The 17,365-nt window shown below is 47.8% G+C and overlaps 2 protein-coding genes and 1 long non-coding RNA gene across 9 annotated transcripts in view; 1 reads left to right on the top strand and 2 right to left on the bottom strand.

The window, feature by feature from the left end:
• IFT172 (intraflagellar transport 172) overlaps window positions 1–6,967 on the bottom strand; it is a 32,192-nt gene extending 25,225 nt beyond the window's left edge. For both annotated transcript variants that reach the window (XM_036335034.1, XM_036335035.1), the window contains exons 1-8: window positions 6,827–6,967; window positions 3,146–3,289; window positions 2,818–2,930; window positions 2,350–2,389; window positions 1,970–2,035; window positions 1,655–1,734; window positions 1,349–1,436; window positions 339–553 (exon numbers count right to left, since the gene is read on the bottom strand). In XM_036335034.1, the coding sequence (XP_036190927.1) occupies window positions 339–553; window positions 1,349–1,436; window positions 1,655–1,734; window positions 1,970–2,035; window positions 2,350–2,389; window positions 2,818–2,930; window positions 3,146–3,289; window positions 6,827–6,865 (785 nt within the window). In that variant the 5' untranslated portion in view covers window positions 6,866–6,967. The remainder of the gene's footprint in view (window positions 1–338; window positions 554–1,348; window positions 1,437–1,654; window positions 1,735–1,969; window positions 2,036–2,349; window positions 2,390–2,817; window positions 2,931–3,145; window positions 3,290–6,826) is intronic.
• A 1,166-nt stretch (window positions 6,968–8,133) lies between these two features.
• On the bottom strand, window positions 8,134–11,842 carry FNDC4 (fibronectin type III domain containing 4). Of its 6 annotated transcripts, XR_004971901.1 has the most exons (8): window positions 11,467–11,835; window positions 11,151–11,295; window positions 10,948–11,063; window positions 10,510–10,714; window positions 9,954–10,043; window positions 9,501–9,625; window positions 9,120–9,334; window positions 8,134–8,769 (listed from the first exon to the last, which is right to left on the bottom strand). XR_004971901.1 is itself a non-coding variant. In XM_036335032.1 (7 exons), the coding sequence occupies exons 2-7, from the start codon at window positions 11,269–11,271 to the stop codon at window positions 9,299–9,301; spliced, it is 657 nt and encodes a 218-aa protein (XP_036190925.1). In that variant the 5' UTR covers window positions 11,272–11,295; window positions 11,467–11,842; the 3' UTR covers window positions 8,776–9,298. The 6 variants fall into 6 exon arrangements, 5 of the variants coding, with proteins under 5 accessions (XP_036190925.1, XP_036190922.1, XP_036190923.1 ...); XM_036335032.1 differs by lacking the exon at window positions 8,134–8,769 and having other exon boundaries at window positions 8,776–9,334; window positions 10,510–10,708; window positions 10,948–11,033; window positions 11,467–11,842; XM_036335029.1 differs by lacking the exon at window positions 8,134–8,769 and having other exon boundaries at window positions 8,776–9,334; window positions 10,510–10,708; window positions 11,467–11,839.
• A 129-nt stretch (window positions 11,843–11,971) lies between these two features.
• LOC118669162 lies at window positions 11,972–12,841 on the top strand. Its single transcript, XR_004971902.1, has 3 exons — window positions 11,972–12,169; window positions 12,336–12,434; window positions 12,577–12,841. It is a non-coding gene; the product is annotated as an uncharacterized LOC118669162 (long non-coding RNA).
• Window positions 12,842–17,365: the final 4,524 nt, after the last annotated feature.

Below are 17,365 nucleotides of genomic sequence, written 5' to 3'. Positions count from 1 at the left end.
TCTTCAATTTAGCCAGACAGATACCAACTCCAAAGTATAATACAATGTGATGAACACTAAGCCAGTGGTCTAAAAAGAGGTGACGGGAACACAAGTGGAAATACATTCCACTGTGGAATCCCAGAGGGAAGCATAGAGACTCAACAGAGCATGTGCATTTTGGACTTGCCAGTGTGCCCATGGATGGAGCAGAAGAGGAAATGCATACATTAAAACCTGAGAATCTCTTTCAACATACACTGATTGTGATCCAGTCTGCCATTCCGGTTGAGGAAAACTGGACTAAGGCAGAGTACACAGGGAAAGCAGGCAGAAGATGCAACTGGAAGGGGCCCCACCTGTCATAACTCCCCAGCACAACAGACTGGCCCCCAGGACTTGTTGCAGCTGTGGTGAACTCTCGCTCCTGAGGGTCCCGGCTATAGTCAAACGTTTGCAGCACTTGGCCTTCCTTTCCATAGGCCACAATCCTCCGATCACAGCCTGCAGCCACGATGCTGTTGGTAGCCCAGGCCAAGGCATAGGGTGGGCACGGATGGTTAATCAACTTCCCCTAAGAGAGAAGTAGAGAGTTCCAACACTCTGACTCTGGGAACTCCACCAGAAATGTCTCATTCATAGCACTGGACACACTCACTCTGATCATCTTACTCTGCAGAAATCTTTCTCCCAGCACATCCTGATCCTGAGACTTCACATATTGCCTTTCTGTCTTATATGCACACATACATATATATATGACACAGATGTACACACCTACTGACCTTGTGTTCAAGAGGAACCTTCAAAATACTTATGTGCTGGAGATGTTTACTATGTACCTAATAAGGTCCCCAAAGGGAGATGTCCTACACATTAACCAACCACAGGGAGCTATGGCTCCTTTTTTATTTTTTATTATTTATTTTTAGGATGGAAACATTTAATTAAGTATTACATAAGTAATTCTTCATGTAAATGATTCAAACCAAGGAGAATTAGAGTAAAACATAAACATTCTTTTTACCTTTTCCCTCTTGAAAGTAAACAAGTCTTTCTTCTATAAGTTTCTATATATTACACATTTTTTATATAATGAGAATAATTTTCACTTTTCATTACTCTCAGAGTCTTTATTTCCCTTTGTCTCCAAGTCCCTTCCACCTGACTTACCTTTTCCCATAAATATTAAGCTCTGGCCCCCTAAACACAAATCCTCCTGTGGCCGCATCCCACTGTCTCTCCCCCTGAGGTCTCCCTCCTCTAGCCTCCTTCCCGGGCGCCTCAACCAAAATCCCTGAATGTCCAGCCTCCTCCAGGAGGGCTCTTGGGACTTCCTTACCTTCCCCAGAGCATGCTTTATTCATACCTGTGACTCTCCAGACCCTTCATCTGCCAAGAAATACCTAACAATAGTGCCATCGGCATGACCAGATAGAATTCCTTTCCCAGAGCAACTGAAAAAGGGGAAAAGAAAAAAAGGAGAGAAATCCAGGAAAAGATTAGAATACTCTGTCTTACCAAGAAATTCCCCTTTCTTTGTCAAACACTGTCCTGCCTGTGGTTCCCGCGCCCAGTCCTCCCCATCTTTCATACGATGGTCTCCCAGTCCAGACTTCCCCACAGCCTTTTCCTACCATTGCCAAACTCCTGGGATACCGCTCTCCGTACTCACTTTGTTGTCAGCGACACCACGTAAGAATCTGTCCCGTAGATGGTAGATGACTTATTAGTTTTAGTGTTTGCTAAACGAACCTGAAAATGGGAGAATGGACACAAGTCTGGTTAGGGTACTTTCAATTTCGCCCAGGTCCTAAGGGAAGAAAAAGAAAAAGAAAAAAAGGAAAAGAAAAAGAAAAAGAAAAAAACGGGTCCCTATGCATCCTCCCCCAGAACACAACTCCACCCTAAAGGAGATTAGCCATATTTCTTTCTTCATAACAATTATCCCCACCCCCAACCTTTCCTGTGGTTCTCTTCCCTCCTTTACCTTCCCTTCGGCCAACCCAAAGGCAATGTTGTTCTCCATGGGCCACTGCAGACAAGTGACAGCACTCTGTGAGAAAGAAAGGATGAAAAGGATAGTTGCGTCTATGTGGGTTGGCACATTTATAATAGCATGAATCCCAACCGCCTGGGCACCTTGGCTCATGCCACCACCACAATCGCCTACAGGGAAGGAGAGAAGGGGACACAACTGGGCTCTGAGGAGGAAAGCAGATGAGGATGAACAGCCAGGTAGCACCATCTTTGCAGTAGGCGAAGTCAGATACCGACGTTAAGAAAAGTAACTCCTGGTTGCATTTATAAGCAGGTATACTGATACATGTCTGTTCATCCTAATCTCCCAGGGGCTGGTCTGAACTTTACCGTCTGGATGAACTTGTTACAGATGACTTTCTTGTCACCCCTGCCAAATAAAAGGAAGAAAAAGCACATTAAAAACCATTTCCGTAAAACAAAACAAAACAAAAACACCATTTCCGTAGATAAATTGGCACAAAGAATGCTGGGGGAAGGGAAGAGTGAGCAGATATGTTCCTACCGCTCCATAGGTGCCTTGAAAAGAGGCATAGGGGGAGCGTGAGTAGCTTTGGAACAATCACCCGGGGCTCCCCAGGATCTTACAGGGCCTTCTTGTTGACTTAGATCGATTCCTCCAGGGGTGGGATCGCAGAACACAGGGGGCCGGCAAAGTCAGGAAAGCAAAAACAGACTCTGCCTTCCGTGCCACAGCTTGGCCCCTCATCCTCTCTATTCTCCCTCCCCAGTGAGGCAGTTCCTCCTGCCTTCCCCCTCTGCTCTGGGTCATCCCCTTCTCCCAATTGCTGTCCTTACCAATCTTCTCCAATTTTGTACACATAGATGATGTTGTCAGTCTGTCCTACGGCAATTTTAGTGGAATCAGGAGAAAATGCCATGCCCTTCACCATATAGCTCTTTCTGCCATACTAAGAATTAAAAAGAAAAAGAAAAAAGTAATGAGAATATGTGAAAGGGAAAAGAGAGGAAAGGGTGCATGTGTGACTGTGAAGAGCTTGAGGGATTTATACTGAGAAATGGAGGGGTAGGCCAGTTTCTTTGCCTAAGGCCAGGAAGTGGGTTAGAAAGTTTTCAGGTTCCTAAGACCCATCAACAGGTTAAGATACACATGAGTACTCTTCACCTTCATGTCAGCTGGCTTGGTGGAGAATTTATCTCTCCGCTCCCCATGTTCATCATACAGCAACACCACTCGGTCCACTGTGCAGACAGCAAATTTGGCATTGTTCTGGGACCAAGCCATGCAGGTCACCTTTGCAGCTCCATCCTGCAGAGGCAAAGAGGGCAAAAATAAATCCAAGTGCTGGTCTAGAATGCCAAAAGCATTTCTAATTCCATTACTTCTACTGTGGCTCTTGTCAATTTTCCTTAAAGCAAAGAGAGGCACATGACCCATCTGGTCTCCAAGGCCATAAAACCCTAGACTGTGAGAACAAGGTGCTTCTAGAAATCCATAATGCAAATGTACTAAGAGGTGACATGGCTTAGTCAACTGTACCTATGTCCCTGCAATGGTCTTGTTCCCTTTGAAATAAATTCAATTGATCTAAGTTTTGGTCTTTAGCCATTTATTCAATTAATATTTTCTGAATACCTCACTGAGAAAGGTACCTGGCCAGGGGCTGAGAAGGAGACAAAGACCAAAACATGGTCTCTGCCCCAGAATCTAAAAAGATGGTGCAAAAAAAGGGAAAAGTCCCGTAAGTGAGGTATGTACAAAGCACTGTAATAGTTTGTAGAAGCCTGAGATAATTTGTTTATACGATCAACATTAAGCTTTGAAGAATGAATGCAGCTGAGTGAGGAAATTATCTTAGGTAGAAGAGATGGCATGAGCAAAGGCAAGTATGGTCAAGTAATGGTAATTCAATTGAACCAACACTGTCTTGTAAATAGCAAAACAGAGGAGAAACAGACTGAGGCCAGTTCAAGAAGGATCTTCAAAACCAGGATTTTTGGATTAGTTGGTGGGAAAGGGGGAGACAGTAAAACTTCTGGAACAGGGAGTAAAATAATCAGAGTTGAGATTTAGGATGAGCAATGCCACCTTGTTTTTTGTTTTCCCTTAACTATCCACTGCAGGAAGCCGGTCCATCCTTGCTGCTTGACACAGTCGCTGCAGGAAAGAAACATCTGCACAGCATATGTTTCAAGGGACCTGGCGTATATAGCATACTGTTCTTAATATGTTTGCTCCCCTTAGCGCTGTGTGTTTTAACCAAGGTCACCTCTCCGAGAAAGGTTGTTTCCCCAGGTAGGAATTTTTCCCTGAAGTCAGGGAGGGGATGCCTCTCCTAGAAAGGTTGTTTCCCCAGGTAGGAATTTTTCCCTGAAGTCAGGGAGGGGATGAAACTCCTTAACTAAGTGCCAGGCGGGTAGTTAATAACTTTAACTACAAACAATCATGCTTAAGCTACATAATCTTTACTCCCTGGAATGGAGATAAGAAACGCCCTAACCTTTGTAATAGAAATTGACAGGATTAAAATCAACTGGTATAAATACGGATGTAACAAGACAATAAACAGCAGAACCTCTCTGGAGATACAGACCAGAACTTGGCTGGAGATCCTGGCTAGAGATCCTGGCTAGGCTGCTGATCAACTGAACACTGTCTCCGTGCCCTTCCTTCTTCGCCGACTCCGTCCACACCTTTGGGGACCCCTGGACCTGCTGGGGTTGGACCCCGGCAATCCACTTCACCAAAGCCCAAGTTAGAAGTGATCATCTCCCAGTGGATTATTCTTGCCAGGTCTGTCCCTTCCACCACCAGCCCTGGTCCTCTACGATGCTGCACTAAGAATTTTCCTTCTTGAAATAAAAAATTTAGTTTCTGCTTCAATTGATTAATTACTTGAGCTGTAGAGCGCTGCCTTAAAACAGTTACTTTTCATTTCCAATCCAGTTACCTCCAGTCAGAGGTTTAAAAAAAGGCTTTTTTCCCCATCAAAATCCTCAAACCAGTCAGAAAATAGCCACACCACCACTAGTGTCACCCTCCAACTCTTTTTTAAAAACTTTATTTTTAAAAAAAAAAATATTATTGATTTCAGAGAGGAAAGGAGAAACATCAGTGATGAGAGAGAATCATTGATTGGCTGGCTCCTGCACGCCCCCACTGGGGATCGAGTCCGCAACCACATACTGGGCATGTGCCCTGACCGGGAATCAAACCGTGACTTTCTGGTCACGCTCAACCACTAAGCCATGCAGGCCCGGCACCCCTCCAACTCTTGATTAAATTATGTTAGAAGGGCTGAGGGCTCCGCAACAATTGTTGTCTATCATCTTCCTTCGTCATTTTTTCCAATCCTGGGCATTCAGCCCTTTCCTGCATCATGACATCATCTTACTTTGTAAGATTGAAGGAAGATTTCACTTCCAATTATTCCATTAAGGTAAAGAAAAAATTTAAATTACAGATTCAGGGGGCAGTTTACTGAGCAAAGGGCACATCTGTCTCTCTCTTTAATTTTACTTTATTGATTTGATTTTAGAGAAACATCAATGTGAGAGAAAACATTGATTGGCTGGCTCCTGCATGTGCCCCCAGTTAGAGACTGAACCCACAACCTGGGTATGTGTCCTGATGGGGAATTGAACCCGCCATCTCTTGGTGTGTAGGATGATACTCCATCCAACTGAGCCACACTGGCCCAGGCTGGGCACATCTTTCTTTTGTTCTAATTTCCTTCTATCCTCCTAATGCCAATCCTCTGTTAAGCCTTCCTGATTTCCATAATTAATTCTCTTTTCTCTGCAATATATACTTCACAGGGCTGTTCTGAGGATTAAATGCACTAGGAAATAGAACAATACTAGCTAACCTTTAACAAGCACTTACCATAGACTGGGCATTTTGATAAATGCTTGATATTCATTATCTTGTTTTACCTGGTAACACTGAGGCAGATGCCGCTATTATGCATCTTTTACAGGGGAAACTGAGACACGGGAAGGTTAAGTAATTTGCTCAAGTGTCATGGACAATTGGTAAGTGACAGAACCATGACTTAAATCCATGTATGTCTGACTTCATAAGGCACAATCCTAACTTCTTTACTTATGCTATTAAATATTCAGTTACAAGAGATATTATTCTTATTAGTTTTGTATTTTGAATTTTGAATGTCCTTCTCTCTTGCCTATCCATTTTTTACACTGCTTTTCGGTTTACAATGTTCTTTTGTGTATATTACCTCCTTTAACTCTTCCCAGATCCCCTAAGGTTGCTATTAGAGGGAATGCTGAGAGAGACAGTGTGATAAGGGCTAAAGGCTGAGGTAGCAGGACATGTATTTAAAGTAGCGGTGGCGCTAGGACTTGAATTCTGGTCTTCTAACCCCTACACCCAGCCTTTCTTCGCCATGTTTCAGGGTTCCTGCCCCAGTTCCCAGCCTCTTGTGAATAAGAGATCTATCTGCACCATCAGAACGAACGGTGCGGACTCCTGCACTCCCTCTTGGGGGCATGCACTTAAAGCGCTCATTTAATTCCGTGTAGGTTTATGTTCGTTGTTTACAGGCGCAGGAGCCTTTTGAAGGCAGGAGCAATGGCAGCGAGTTCTGGATCCCTCCGAGCCCCAGCACGGGGCCTGGTACACAACGGATGCTAAATGACACGCAATGCAAGCTGCAGGGGTTGGCGCGGCATCTCGCCGACTGGACAGCATCGACGCAGCCGAGTCGCGTCCAGCCGTCGGTCCTCGGCACACAGTAGGCGCTCGGCATGATTACGCTTTAGTCCCCCGCTTCTCTGGGAATGTTAAGACGGGCCGGGGAGGGACGGGCACGCAACTCCTCACCTGAGGGCTCAGCAGGGTTCTCAGGTGCTTCAACTGCATGACGAACACCTGTGTCTCAGATGCCACCAGACAGCGACAACTCCTGCGGTTACCCGGACAACCCGTCACGCAGCCGCAGCCGCAGCTACGCCGCTGACGCAAATGCGCCCGGAGCGCACCACGCGTCGCAAAGTCACCACGTAGGTTCGCGGCGAAGCCAACGGGCCGCGCGCAGGCGCAGTGAGCTTTAGGGCGGGACGGGGGCAGGACTTGATGATCCTCTTGGTTACCAATCCCGTCGCTGCCTGCATTCCAGATCTAGCCCGGCTCCCAAGCCTGCTGCAAACCGAGGTCTACGTCATCGCAGCCTTTCTCGCCCTCTGATGTACGTAAACCTGGCTGAATGCTTTCTTTTAATCCTCGCAGCCCTGAAGGAAAGCAGGGCAGTTGCTCTTCTAGAGCTTTTACAGTTGACGGAATTGAATCCGAATGAATTATATGACTTGCACGGGACCACAAGGCTAATAATGATAGCTAACAGTGAATACTCAGTGTGTGTCTGCCGGGCTTACTGTGCAAAGTGTTGCACATGCATTATCTCATTTAACCTCAAAGCCACCTTTTGAGGGGATAGCATTATTAGTCCTATTTTACATAACGGTCAGTTAAGGATGGAACTGGGATTCAACCTAGAGCTGGCACATTTGAACACCCTTTCTCTTCCTTGTCAACGCCTACTTCCCTGTCTCCGTGCCACTATACCCTGTGACACTCCCACCCCAAGAAATGATGTGTCCAGTCTGAGAGATTGTTTTGGAACCGGTGGCCAGGGAGAGGTAAGGTAACCTGCTTCCAAATTGGATAATGGTGGATTAAAGGCTTCTGACTAGATCAGGATGCTTTCCTGTTTCAGGGTGGAGAGCAAGCCAGAAATGGGCTCATCTGATAGATTAAGGTTGTCTTGTGAAATCTGGGGTTGGAGATTGGTTAAGTAGAAAAGATATTGACTTCTTGAACCTTATTTGGATCAGGGTCTCTTTCAGAATTGTTGGTTTAATTTCTTATAACATCCCAGAGAGATCAAGATTCAGAAAAGGAGAGTTATTCCTAATCCTTCTCTGGAAAGATCTAGAGTTGAGAAGACCTGTAACCTGTCTTCTCAAAGTGTAGCATATGCTTTCCAGACAGATTCTGGGTTCGGAAGCCTTTCCCCCACAGTGGTTGCAAATGTCAACTGGTATTTCACTGGCACCAACCAATTGGAACTTAGGAAAGAGTAGAGGACAGTCCCTGTTTTTACAGGAAACAAATAGGCGCCAGAGCCCAAATTATAGTTCTTTTAACAGGGGAGTTTGAACCCTTCAACTTTATTTCCAGAATCCTCCTCTGGATATGGTGGCAGAGAGTGAACGTAACGTCATTTATGCTTTACAGTTATTATTGAACGTGACTGAGTGAACAGAGAGAGAGACAAAAGGGGAATTAAGGACAGGGAAGAATAGGCACAGGAACACACAGGAGGAGCACGTAGCACCGAGGGATCCATTAGTGTAGCTGCTCTTTCATTTGTCCCAAGACACTTTTCAGTCCTTTTCTGAAAACTAGCTCAGGTTTGATGGAGGAGTCACAGGAATAAATGGTGAGGAGCTGAGCTGCTGATGACAAGGCTCCCAGCCCTCTCATGTGATGTAACTTTAGTTTCCACTGGTACAGGAAGAATTTATATCCTCTTCTTTCCTTCTCCCCTTTCTGGCCCAACAAAGCAAAAGGAACTAGGGCTCTGGTTTCCTATACCCGTTTCTGGCCCCTCTCCACCCATCCCAGGCTGGAGAATCAAAGCAAACACTTTAAAATGAGAGTTTGCTCCCATCAAGTTGGTGGTAGTGTGAGGGGCCCTTGTAGTCAGAGAAGATGGGGAAACGTCTTCAGCATACTATACAGTCAGCTCCATTTTGTCCAAGAACCTTTATTGGAAAAATGTCCAAGGAGTGAGATCACCAGCAGCTGGGGGTGCTACCAAGTGAAAGGGGGCGCACCTGAGGCTCCATGGAAGACATTGGAGTAGTGCAGTGCAGTGCCTGTCATTATTTATTTGCTGGGAGAGGGGGAGTACCCACAGAAACCCCTCTCTGAGACCCAGAGGCAAGATGTGGGGGCAGCAGGGAATGCTGAGAGTCCTGATACAGGGGAAATGGAGGCTCCATTTGGGACCTAATGGGATAGGGTTGAACAAGTGATTCTCCCCTGGACCTGGGGGATGGAAAGACATACCCCATCTGATATCCTCTCCCCAAGTCCAGGGGCACAGACCTACCTTCTGGCCCTATTCACAGTGGAAAGAGGATGGGTACCAGGCCTGAGATTGTGGGAGTGTCATTATCTTCTGGGATACTGTGGGATCCTTCCATCTTGGGCTGATCACCATCGTACGCTCTCCCTGACCCCATCCCCATCCCCAGGTTGTTAGTGCATCTCTCTTCTGGTTCTGTTTCTTCATACGTCTATGGTGTTGATGGATGGTGACTTTTTCTGTGAATGAAAATGACTTGAATCTCTAAATTTCTGGAAGGAAATACCACCTCCATCCCAAATTTCCATTGGGACTTTTCCTGCCCCTTATGGCTTTTCTCCCTTTTCCCTGACTGCTCCTAGAGGCAAAATCTCACCCTTCCCTCCCTCACAGGCCCCACCTCACCTGTCTTGTCCCCACTGGCCTTCCCTGAGGACTCTGCTCTGGCCCCTTCCCTTTCTCCTTGGGGTTGTTGTTGGAGTCGTTGTCCTTGATGATATCGTACTGACGGCAGAACAGCCCTATGACAGCTGAAACACAACAATACAGTCTGAGCCTTGATCCCAACCTCCCTACTCACATCCTCAAAGGGCAGTGAGATGCCCACAGTTGATAGAGAATCTGAGAAGAAAATCCTTGAATTCCTGGTGCCCACACACAAGCACCACCCTCTTAGTCTTCCTCTCTGGGCTCCCCATAACCTCCTCTCCTCTTCAAATTTCTGCTAATCCCTCTCAACTAAGCATCTTCCCACTCCATTTCTCTCACCCCCTTTTCTCTCAGCAACCTTCACCACCTCCCACCTTCACTGAGCCCCGTTCCCTTAATCATTGGTCCCCTGTCCAGCTGCTTACTCACCAGCCCACATGAGCAACACCACCACAATGATGACCACTTCCCCTGTCTGCAGTGGTCGCTCTCCATCCAGACCCTCCACTGTGATGTCACCTGAGGAGGAAGGACACAGCCTCTGGGTGTGGAGAGTAGCTAGAGAGGTACGTCTATGCAGACAGTGAAGGACGGAGATACTGGGGAGTAGAGTCAGGGTAGGCCCATCACAGCATTGCCCCCCTCTCTGGGAAGCTGTTGATGAACCAAGTGGTCACAGGCCAGAAAAGCAGGAAGGCTATGGGTCAGGCACTTGCTCACACAAGCTGCAGCTGCTGTGAACTGAGGTTGGGTAAAAGGAAGCTTAAGAGCCCTTCCTCCAAGGGATTCATTACCAGCCTGTGTACACCCAGTCGCCTGCCAGCCTGCTTCCCTTCCTTTCCTGGCAGTACAACAAATTAAATCATCCTTCTCTTCATCTAAGCTAGACTGTTGCTTGCTTTGGAGAAATAAACAAGAGGCTTACGTCTAGATAAGAAGCCAGAGCATGCAAAGCGTTAGGGAGTGGGGAATAACAGATCCTCACCTGGGCTCGAGCTGTTTGAAGGCAGCCGGTCAGAGCCCTTGAGAGTTCGGAAGTGCACCCGGGGCCCCGGGGGGCTCTCCCCGCGAAGGCCGATGCTTCTGACCTGCACGGTGTAGTCGCTGTCTTCGGCCAGGCCCCAGAGGGCACAGGCCCGAGTGGTGGTGTTCACCTCGCGGATCACCCGCTGTCCTGGGCCATTCTGTCGCTTCAGAAAGACAATGAGAGAGAGAAGGGCGGCCTCACCCCACTCCCAGGCCACAGGCTCAACCCAGCACTCTTGAACACCCAAGCCAAGGGAATACGGTGGAAAGGGCAGCTGGAGGCAGGGCACACCAGCTCCCAGAGTCTACCCCCGCTGGCAGGGAGCTGGGGGGGGGGGGGGCGGGATATTCAGAGACCCAAGGACACAAGTTCGGGGAGCAGAAGGGTGACTCATACTTGCTGGGAAATGGAGTAGCCAATGACGATGTTGCCTTCTGGGACGTCCCAGGACACAGTGGCCGAGTTGGCTCTGAGGTGAGTGACTGTCACATTCACAGGAGATGGAGGCCGGTCTGTGAGTGCCGGCATGTTAGCAGGTTAACAGGTTTCCACCCACAGGCTAGCTCTGGCCAATTCCCACCTCGATCTCCTTTACTCACCTGCTCGCACAAAGCCCAGGTCACAGCTGACCAGCAGGAGGACCGTGGGACTTAGATAAGGGGAGAGGGGCATCAGCGAAGCCATGGTCCCCACCGAGTCCGCTAGGAGGCACCGAGGCATCCGCTAGACATCCAGGCGGGGCTCCTGGAGATGGCAGGAGTTGGGGGTGGCGGTCAAGGACCGTCCAGAATGCCCGTGTGGGCAACAACTCTCCCGGACGCCCCGCGGCCCAGAGCGCCCCCTTTTCCCAACCCTTCCTCGCCCCCGCATCACCCAGGCGCCCCCAGTGCGCGGCTCTGCCCTGCCCACACCCACCTCCGCCGGTCCTCGCGGTCGGTCAGGCCTCGGGGGGGTGCCTAGTGGGCGACCCATCGCCCGAGTTGGCGGTGCGGCCCCTACCCCATCCCGGCCCGGGCCCGTCGAGGCGGGTAGCACGGGGCCGAGCTGCGGGCAGAGAGCGGAGGCGTAGCGAGCGCTGGTTGCAGGGCCCCCAGAGCTGGGACCGGCGGCGTAGTCTGTCCGTGAGCAAGGGCGGTGCACCGCCTGCCCGCCGGCCTGGGTGCGGGTGCGGGTGCGGGAGGCTGTGCGGCCGTCTCCGCCGGCGCCTGCAGCGGGATGTGACCGTTCCAGCGCTCGAGCCGCCGCCTTCTGCAGCGCTGGCCCCGCTCGCTCCGCCGCAGCCTGGCCAGACGTTCCGGCCCCCGCCCCGCTCCGCTGGGGTTCCTGCTGCCGTCATTGCCCCCGCCCCTCCCGCACCTCCCTTCTTTTCTCGGAGCTCCTCCCACGACCCTGCCCTTGGCGGCCCCCCGGGTCCCATTCCTTCAGATCCCACGGCTCAGTCCTAGGAGCCCGCGGGGGCGACGGGAGAGGCACAGCGTGGGGGTCTCTGGCACCCTCCCTCCTCCGATGGAATTAGCCGAGAGTGCGGGAGGGGACAGAGTGATGGAGACAATTGTTTCAAGAATCTCCTACTTGTAGACTGCGTCAGCTTTGAAGGCTTTTCTCCATTCACGACGTGGTATTTATTCCTTCAGTCTCTTTCATTTCTTAAGCAAATATTTGTTGAGGGTCTCCTGTGTACCTGGAATGTTAAGAGCCTGAGATACAGCGATTATTAAGAGTCCTGGGTTTTTAGGGGGAAACTTAAAGAGCAAGGACTTACCTGTCTTGTCTTACCTTTTCAGCTTAACTGTGTGGCCTTGGGGAAATGGATTGATCCAGGTGTCAGGTTTCCCACCTGTGAATCAGAGTCCACAGCATCACAGGGCTGTAGTGAGGATCAGGTGAGACAATGTCGGGGAGCGATCTTTACAAATCTTACAGCACTGCGTGCAGGAGAGATTATTAATTTGCACCAATTTGTCAGTTACTTCACTCATTCGATAACCATCTGATGAACCCTCACGTATTTTCATGTTCTGGCAGAGCATAAGATTTGGAGTCAGAACCTGGATGTGTGTGGTCTTCCACTGACAACTTCTGAGCTTCAATGTCATCATCTGAAAAGGGAGGATGTTAGTGTTGTCCTCTTAGTGTTACTGTACCAGAGGAGATCCTGTATGGGAAAAGCGCATTGCTCAATGTAAATAAATGTTGGCTGATGTATTTAGGACAGTGCTTTGGTTTCTAATTCTTTTTGCAGCATTTCTATTTATGTGGTGCTTTCCCCTGTAATATCCGGTTCAGTGTGCACACCCCTGGGGCTCTGAAGCTTCTGTTTTCTTCCTTCTGAGAGGAGAGGGAATTGGGGCAAGTAGGGCACAGATGACTGGACGACTGTGTGCATTGAACATGTGATCAAGCCATGGCCCCAGCCCTCTGACCTCTGCTGACCCTTTGGCCTCCTGCCAGCCCTCTGACCTCTGCTGACCCTTTGGCCTCCTGATTCATTCCTGGTCCTAGAGCACTTTTGCCCAGGGACTCTCACTGACTGGGACTGGGTGTGATTCTGTACTTCCAGGCTCCAGGCCATCCAGAAAGAGGTCATTATACCAAAGGGCAAGAGTAATGAACTTTGGGTCTTCCTCTTCAGGGGCAAAGCAGGGACTGGGGAGGCTAGGTGCTTGTAAACAGGGATTCCAGAAGCTCCCCTGGGGTTACCAAATGATTTTGAGACCAGGAAAGGGTACAGGTAGAGGGCTTGGAGGGGGGCGGGGGCAGATAAAAGAGCCAGGGTACTTGGGTTAGTCATCACTGTGGCTCAGATAAGGCCCTGACCGCTGAAAGCAGAGGCTGTGGGACAGAAAGGCTTGTGTGGATGCAGAGGCAGGTAGGACAGTGTGTCCACAACATGGGACCACATCAGGCACAAAATGGTTTCAACTTGTGACTGTGGCCCGAGAGCCCTACAAATGGGAGGTGAGACCCTTCTTCATGTTGGCCTTCTGCACTGATCCCTAAATCATTTCTCATCTGTACTTCCTTCCACCTTGGGTTTCTGTTTTTCTCCTCCTCCTTCCCATCTTCCTTCCTGATCTTCTTTCACTAATAGGCCCAGAGTACCAAGTGCAGGCTAAGTCCATGGTGTGTGTGTGTGTGTGTACAAACACCGTGCCTGCTCCCCCTCCTACATCCAATTCATTAGTCATGAATGAAGCTTTGGCTTCCTGTCTATATCCTTGTCCCCGCTTCCCTCTAGTTGTCTGGGTATGATGTAGTCCTGTCAATCACAGAGAAGTCAACCCACTGACCTGGGACTTGGACAAAGCAGATGTTGAGCAAATTGTTGGATTGCTGGGGCAATGTGATGCTGAGACCGTCCAGTAGGAGGGGCAAGCCATGTCCACATACTAGGTGACCCAGACCCATGGCCTGGACACTATAAGATGCCAATTGCATCCGACTTCACCCTCTGACCTGTCAGACCACGGTCCCTAATTTTGGAAACTCCAGGAGCCCCTTCACCTCACCTCACCCGCAATCTACTGTCCTCTTCTTGTCTTATGATTCCTGCTTGTTCCCTACATTGAATCAATTCTGACCATCATGGTGCAAATGGCTGGAAAAGTTCAGGAAGTGCTGAAGGTACTAACACTCTATCTGCTCTCTGCCTAAGCTTCTGTTTCCCTCTACTTTGCTTTTGTCTTAGTCCCATTTCTCTCTTTTACAGATCTCAGTTCTCCTTTCTCCCAGGCTTCCCTCTTGAATCCTTGTTGTCATCTTATTCAATAGTAATTTTTAAAAAATGTTTTTATTGATTTTTTTTTCCAGAGAGAGAGGAAGGGAGAGGAATAGAGAGAGAGAAACATCTATAAGAGAGAAACATCATTGATCAGCTGCCTCCTGCACGCCCCCTACTGGGGATCAAGCCTGGTGCCCTGACCGGGAATTGAACCAGTGATCTCTTGGTTCATGGGTTGATGCTCAGCCACTGAGCCACACTGACCCAACTTCAATAACAATTTTAATAATAATAATCACCACCCAGCTGGCATTGCACAGTGATTAAGCAGTGACCTATGAACCAGGAGGTCACAGTTTCATTCTGGGTTAGGGCACATGCTCAGGTTGTGGGTTCGATCCCTAGTAGGAGGTGTGCAGGAGGCAGCCGATCAATGATTCTCTCTCATCATTGATGTTTCTATCTCTCTCTCCTTTTCCCTCTCCCTTCCTCTCTGAAATAAAAATATATTTTTAAAAATAATTATCACCTGCATAATAATTTATCACTGACAATTTACTTTCATACCCATTGCCTTCACAAAAACTTGTGGAGCTAGTATTATGGTCTGTTTTTTTGTGTGTGTTGTTGTTTTTTCCAGATGGCAAAACAAAAACTGAGGATAACCACAGTAGGTTGCCCAAATAAACGCAGTTTTTAAAAAACCACCCATTTCAGGGTACCATGCCTACCCCAAGAATCAGCTTTAGTAATTCTGGAGTAGTGCCCAAAAATCTGTCTTTTTAAAGTGCTTCCCAGATGACTCTGAAGATCAGCCAAGTTTGGAAGCCACTGATTTAAGGAACAACTGGAAGATCTCCATGCCCACATTGTTTGGAATCCTTCATTTCACTTAGTCACGGTGCCCGAAATTAGCATCCGCTGCAGCAGATATATTTTTGGTGAAGGAAAGGCCTCCACTTCAAGGATCATGGTAAAGAGTACCTCAGACTCAATTATACTTTCGTATGAATTGCACTACAAGCTTGGGAACTGGGACTTGAGAAAAGTACCTCGGAAGGAACCCAGCGCATCCCTGTCCCCAAGACCACCCCTAAATACACAACGCTGCTCTTGAGTGATTGGCAGGCTTTCTCTGGAATGCCTCCAGGGACAGGAAACCCTCGGCTTTATCAAGTGGCCCACTCCAATGGTTTATTTAGCAGAGTTAAGCCTGGCTGTACATCAGAATCTCCAACGGATGCTTTCAAACAATAGACATTTCAGGGCTTTACCCCAAACCTACCCCAGAACTCCCACACAAAGGGCTAGAATCAGGTTTTTTTTTGTTAGTTTGTTTTTTAACACTCCAAAGGCAGCTCACCCTCAGCTTTCTGTTTGTTTTTTGTTTTTTAACCCTCACCCAAGGATAGAGTTCAATATGCTGACCTTCTCTGAGATCAAAGTAGCCATTTAGAGAGAGAAAAAGAGGGGTGGGATTTGGGGGCACAGGACTCTCAGGAATGGGGAACACGGAGGGAGCCTCTGATTGTAGGTTCTGTTCCATCTTGTCTAAATTCCTGCCATTGTATGCCAACTAAAATGTTGTAAATCAAATCCTATTTTCTCATTTCCCTTTTCACTTTAAAATGTGTTATTTCCGCCGAAGCCGGTTTGGCTCAGTGGATAGAGCGTCGGCCTGCGGACTGAAGGGTCCCAGGTTCGATTCCGGTCAGGGGCATGTGCCTGGGTTGCGCGCACATCCCCAGTGGGAGATGTGCAGGAGGCAGCTGATCGATGTTTCTCTCTCATCGATGTTTCTAACTCTCTATCTCTCTCCCTTCCTCTCTGTAAAAAATCAATAAAATATATTTAAAAAAAAATGTGTTATTTCCATCCATTTAAGAGATAGGTCTCTTAAATCAGTAATTATAAAACACCTAAATGACTAGAGTAGTTTCTGGTTTTTTTTTTTTTTTTCTTTATTGATTAAGGTATTACATATGTGTCCGTATCCCCCCCTTGCCTCTCCCCTCTCCCCCCTTCCCTCCACCCCCGCTCATGCCTTCACTCCCCTGCTGTCTGTGTCCATTGGTTATACTTATATGCGTGCATACAAGACCTTTGGTTGATCTCTCCCCTTTATCCCACCCTCCCCTACCTTCCCTCTGAGGTTTGATGGTCTGATCGATGCTTCTCTGTCTCTGGATCTGTTTATGTTCTTCATTATATTCCACAAATGAGTGAGATCATGTGATATTTATCTTTCTCTGACTGACTTATTTCGCTTAGAATAATGCTTTCCAGTTCCATCCATGCTGTTGCAAATAGTAGGAGTTCCTTCCTTTTTATAGCAGCGTAGTATTCCATTGTGTAGATGTACCACAGTCTTTTAATCCACTCATCTGCTCATGGGCACTTAGGCTGTTTCCAGATCTTAGCTATGGTAAATTGTGCTGCTATGAACATAGGGGTGCATATATCGTTTCTGATTGGTGTTTCTAGTTTCTTGGGATATATTCCTAGAAGTGAGATCACTGGGTCAAATGGGAGTTCCATTTTTAGTTTTTTGAGGAAACGCCATACTGTTCTCCACAGTGGCTGCACCAGTCTGCATTCCCACCAGCAGTGCACAAGGGTTCCTTTTTCTCCACATCCTCACCAGCACTTGTCATTTGTTGATTTGTTGATGATAGCCATTCTGACAGGGGTGAGATGGTACCTCATTGTCATTTTGATTTGCATCTCTCAGATGATTAGTGACATTGAGCATGTTTTCATATGTCTTTCAGCCTTCTGTATGTCCTCTTTCGAAAAATATCTATTTAGGTCCATTGCCCATTTTTTGATTGGATTGTTTATCTTCCTTTTGTTAAGTTGTATGAGTTCCCTGTAAATGTTGGAGATTAAATCCTTATTGGAGATAACATTGGCAACTATGTTCTCCCATGCAGTGGGCTTTCTTTTTTTATTGATGGTTTCTTTTGCTGTGCAGAAGCTTTTTATTTTGATGTAGTCCCATTTGTTTATTTTCTCTTTAGTTTCCATTGCCCTAGGAGCTGTATTGGTGAAGATATTGCTTCAGCATGTGTCTGAGATTTTGCTGCCTGTGGA

This window comes from Myotis myotis, unplaced genomic scaffold (assembly GCF_014108235.1).
Source record: "Myotis myotis isolate mMyoMyo1 unplaced genomic scaffold, mMyoMyo1.p scaffold_m19_p_14, whole genome shotgun sequence".
NCBI lineage: Eukaryota > Metazoa > Chordata > Mammalia > Chiroptera > Vespertilionidae > Myotis > Myotis myotis.
This window is presented reverse-complemented; position numbering and strand designations above follow the sequence as displayed.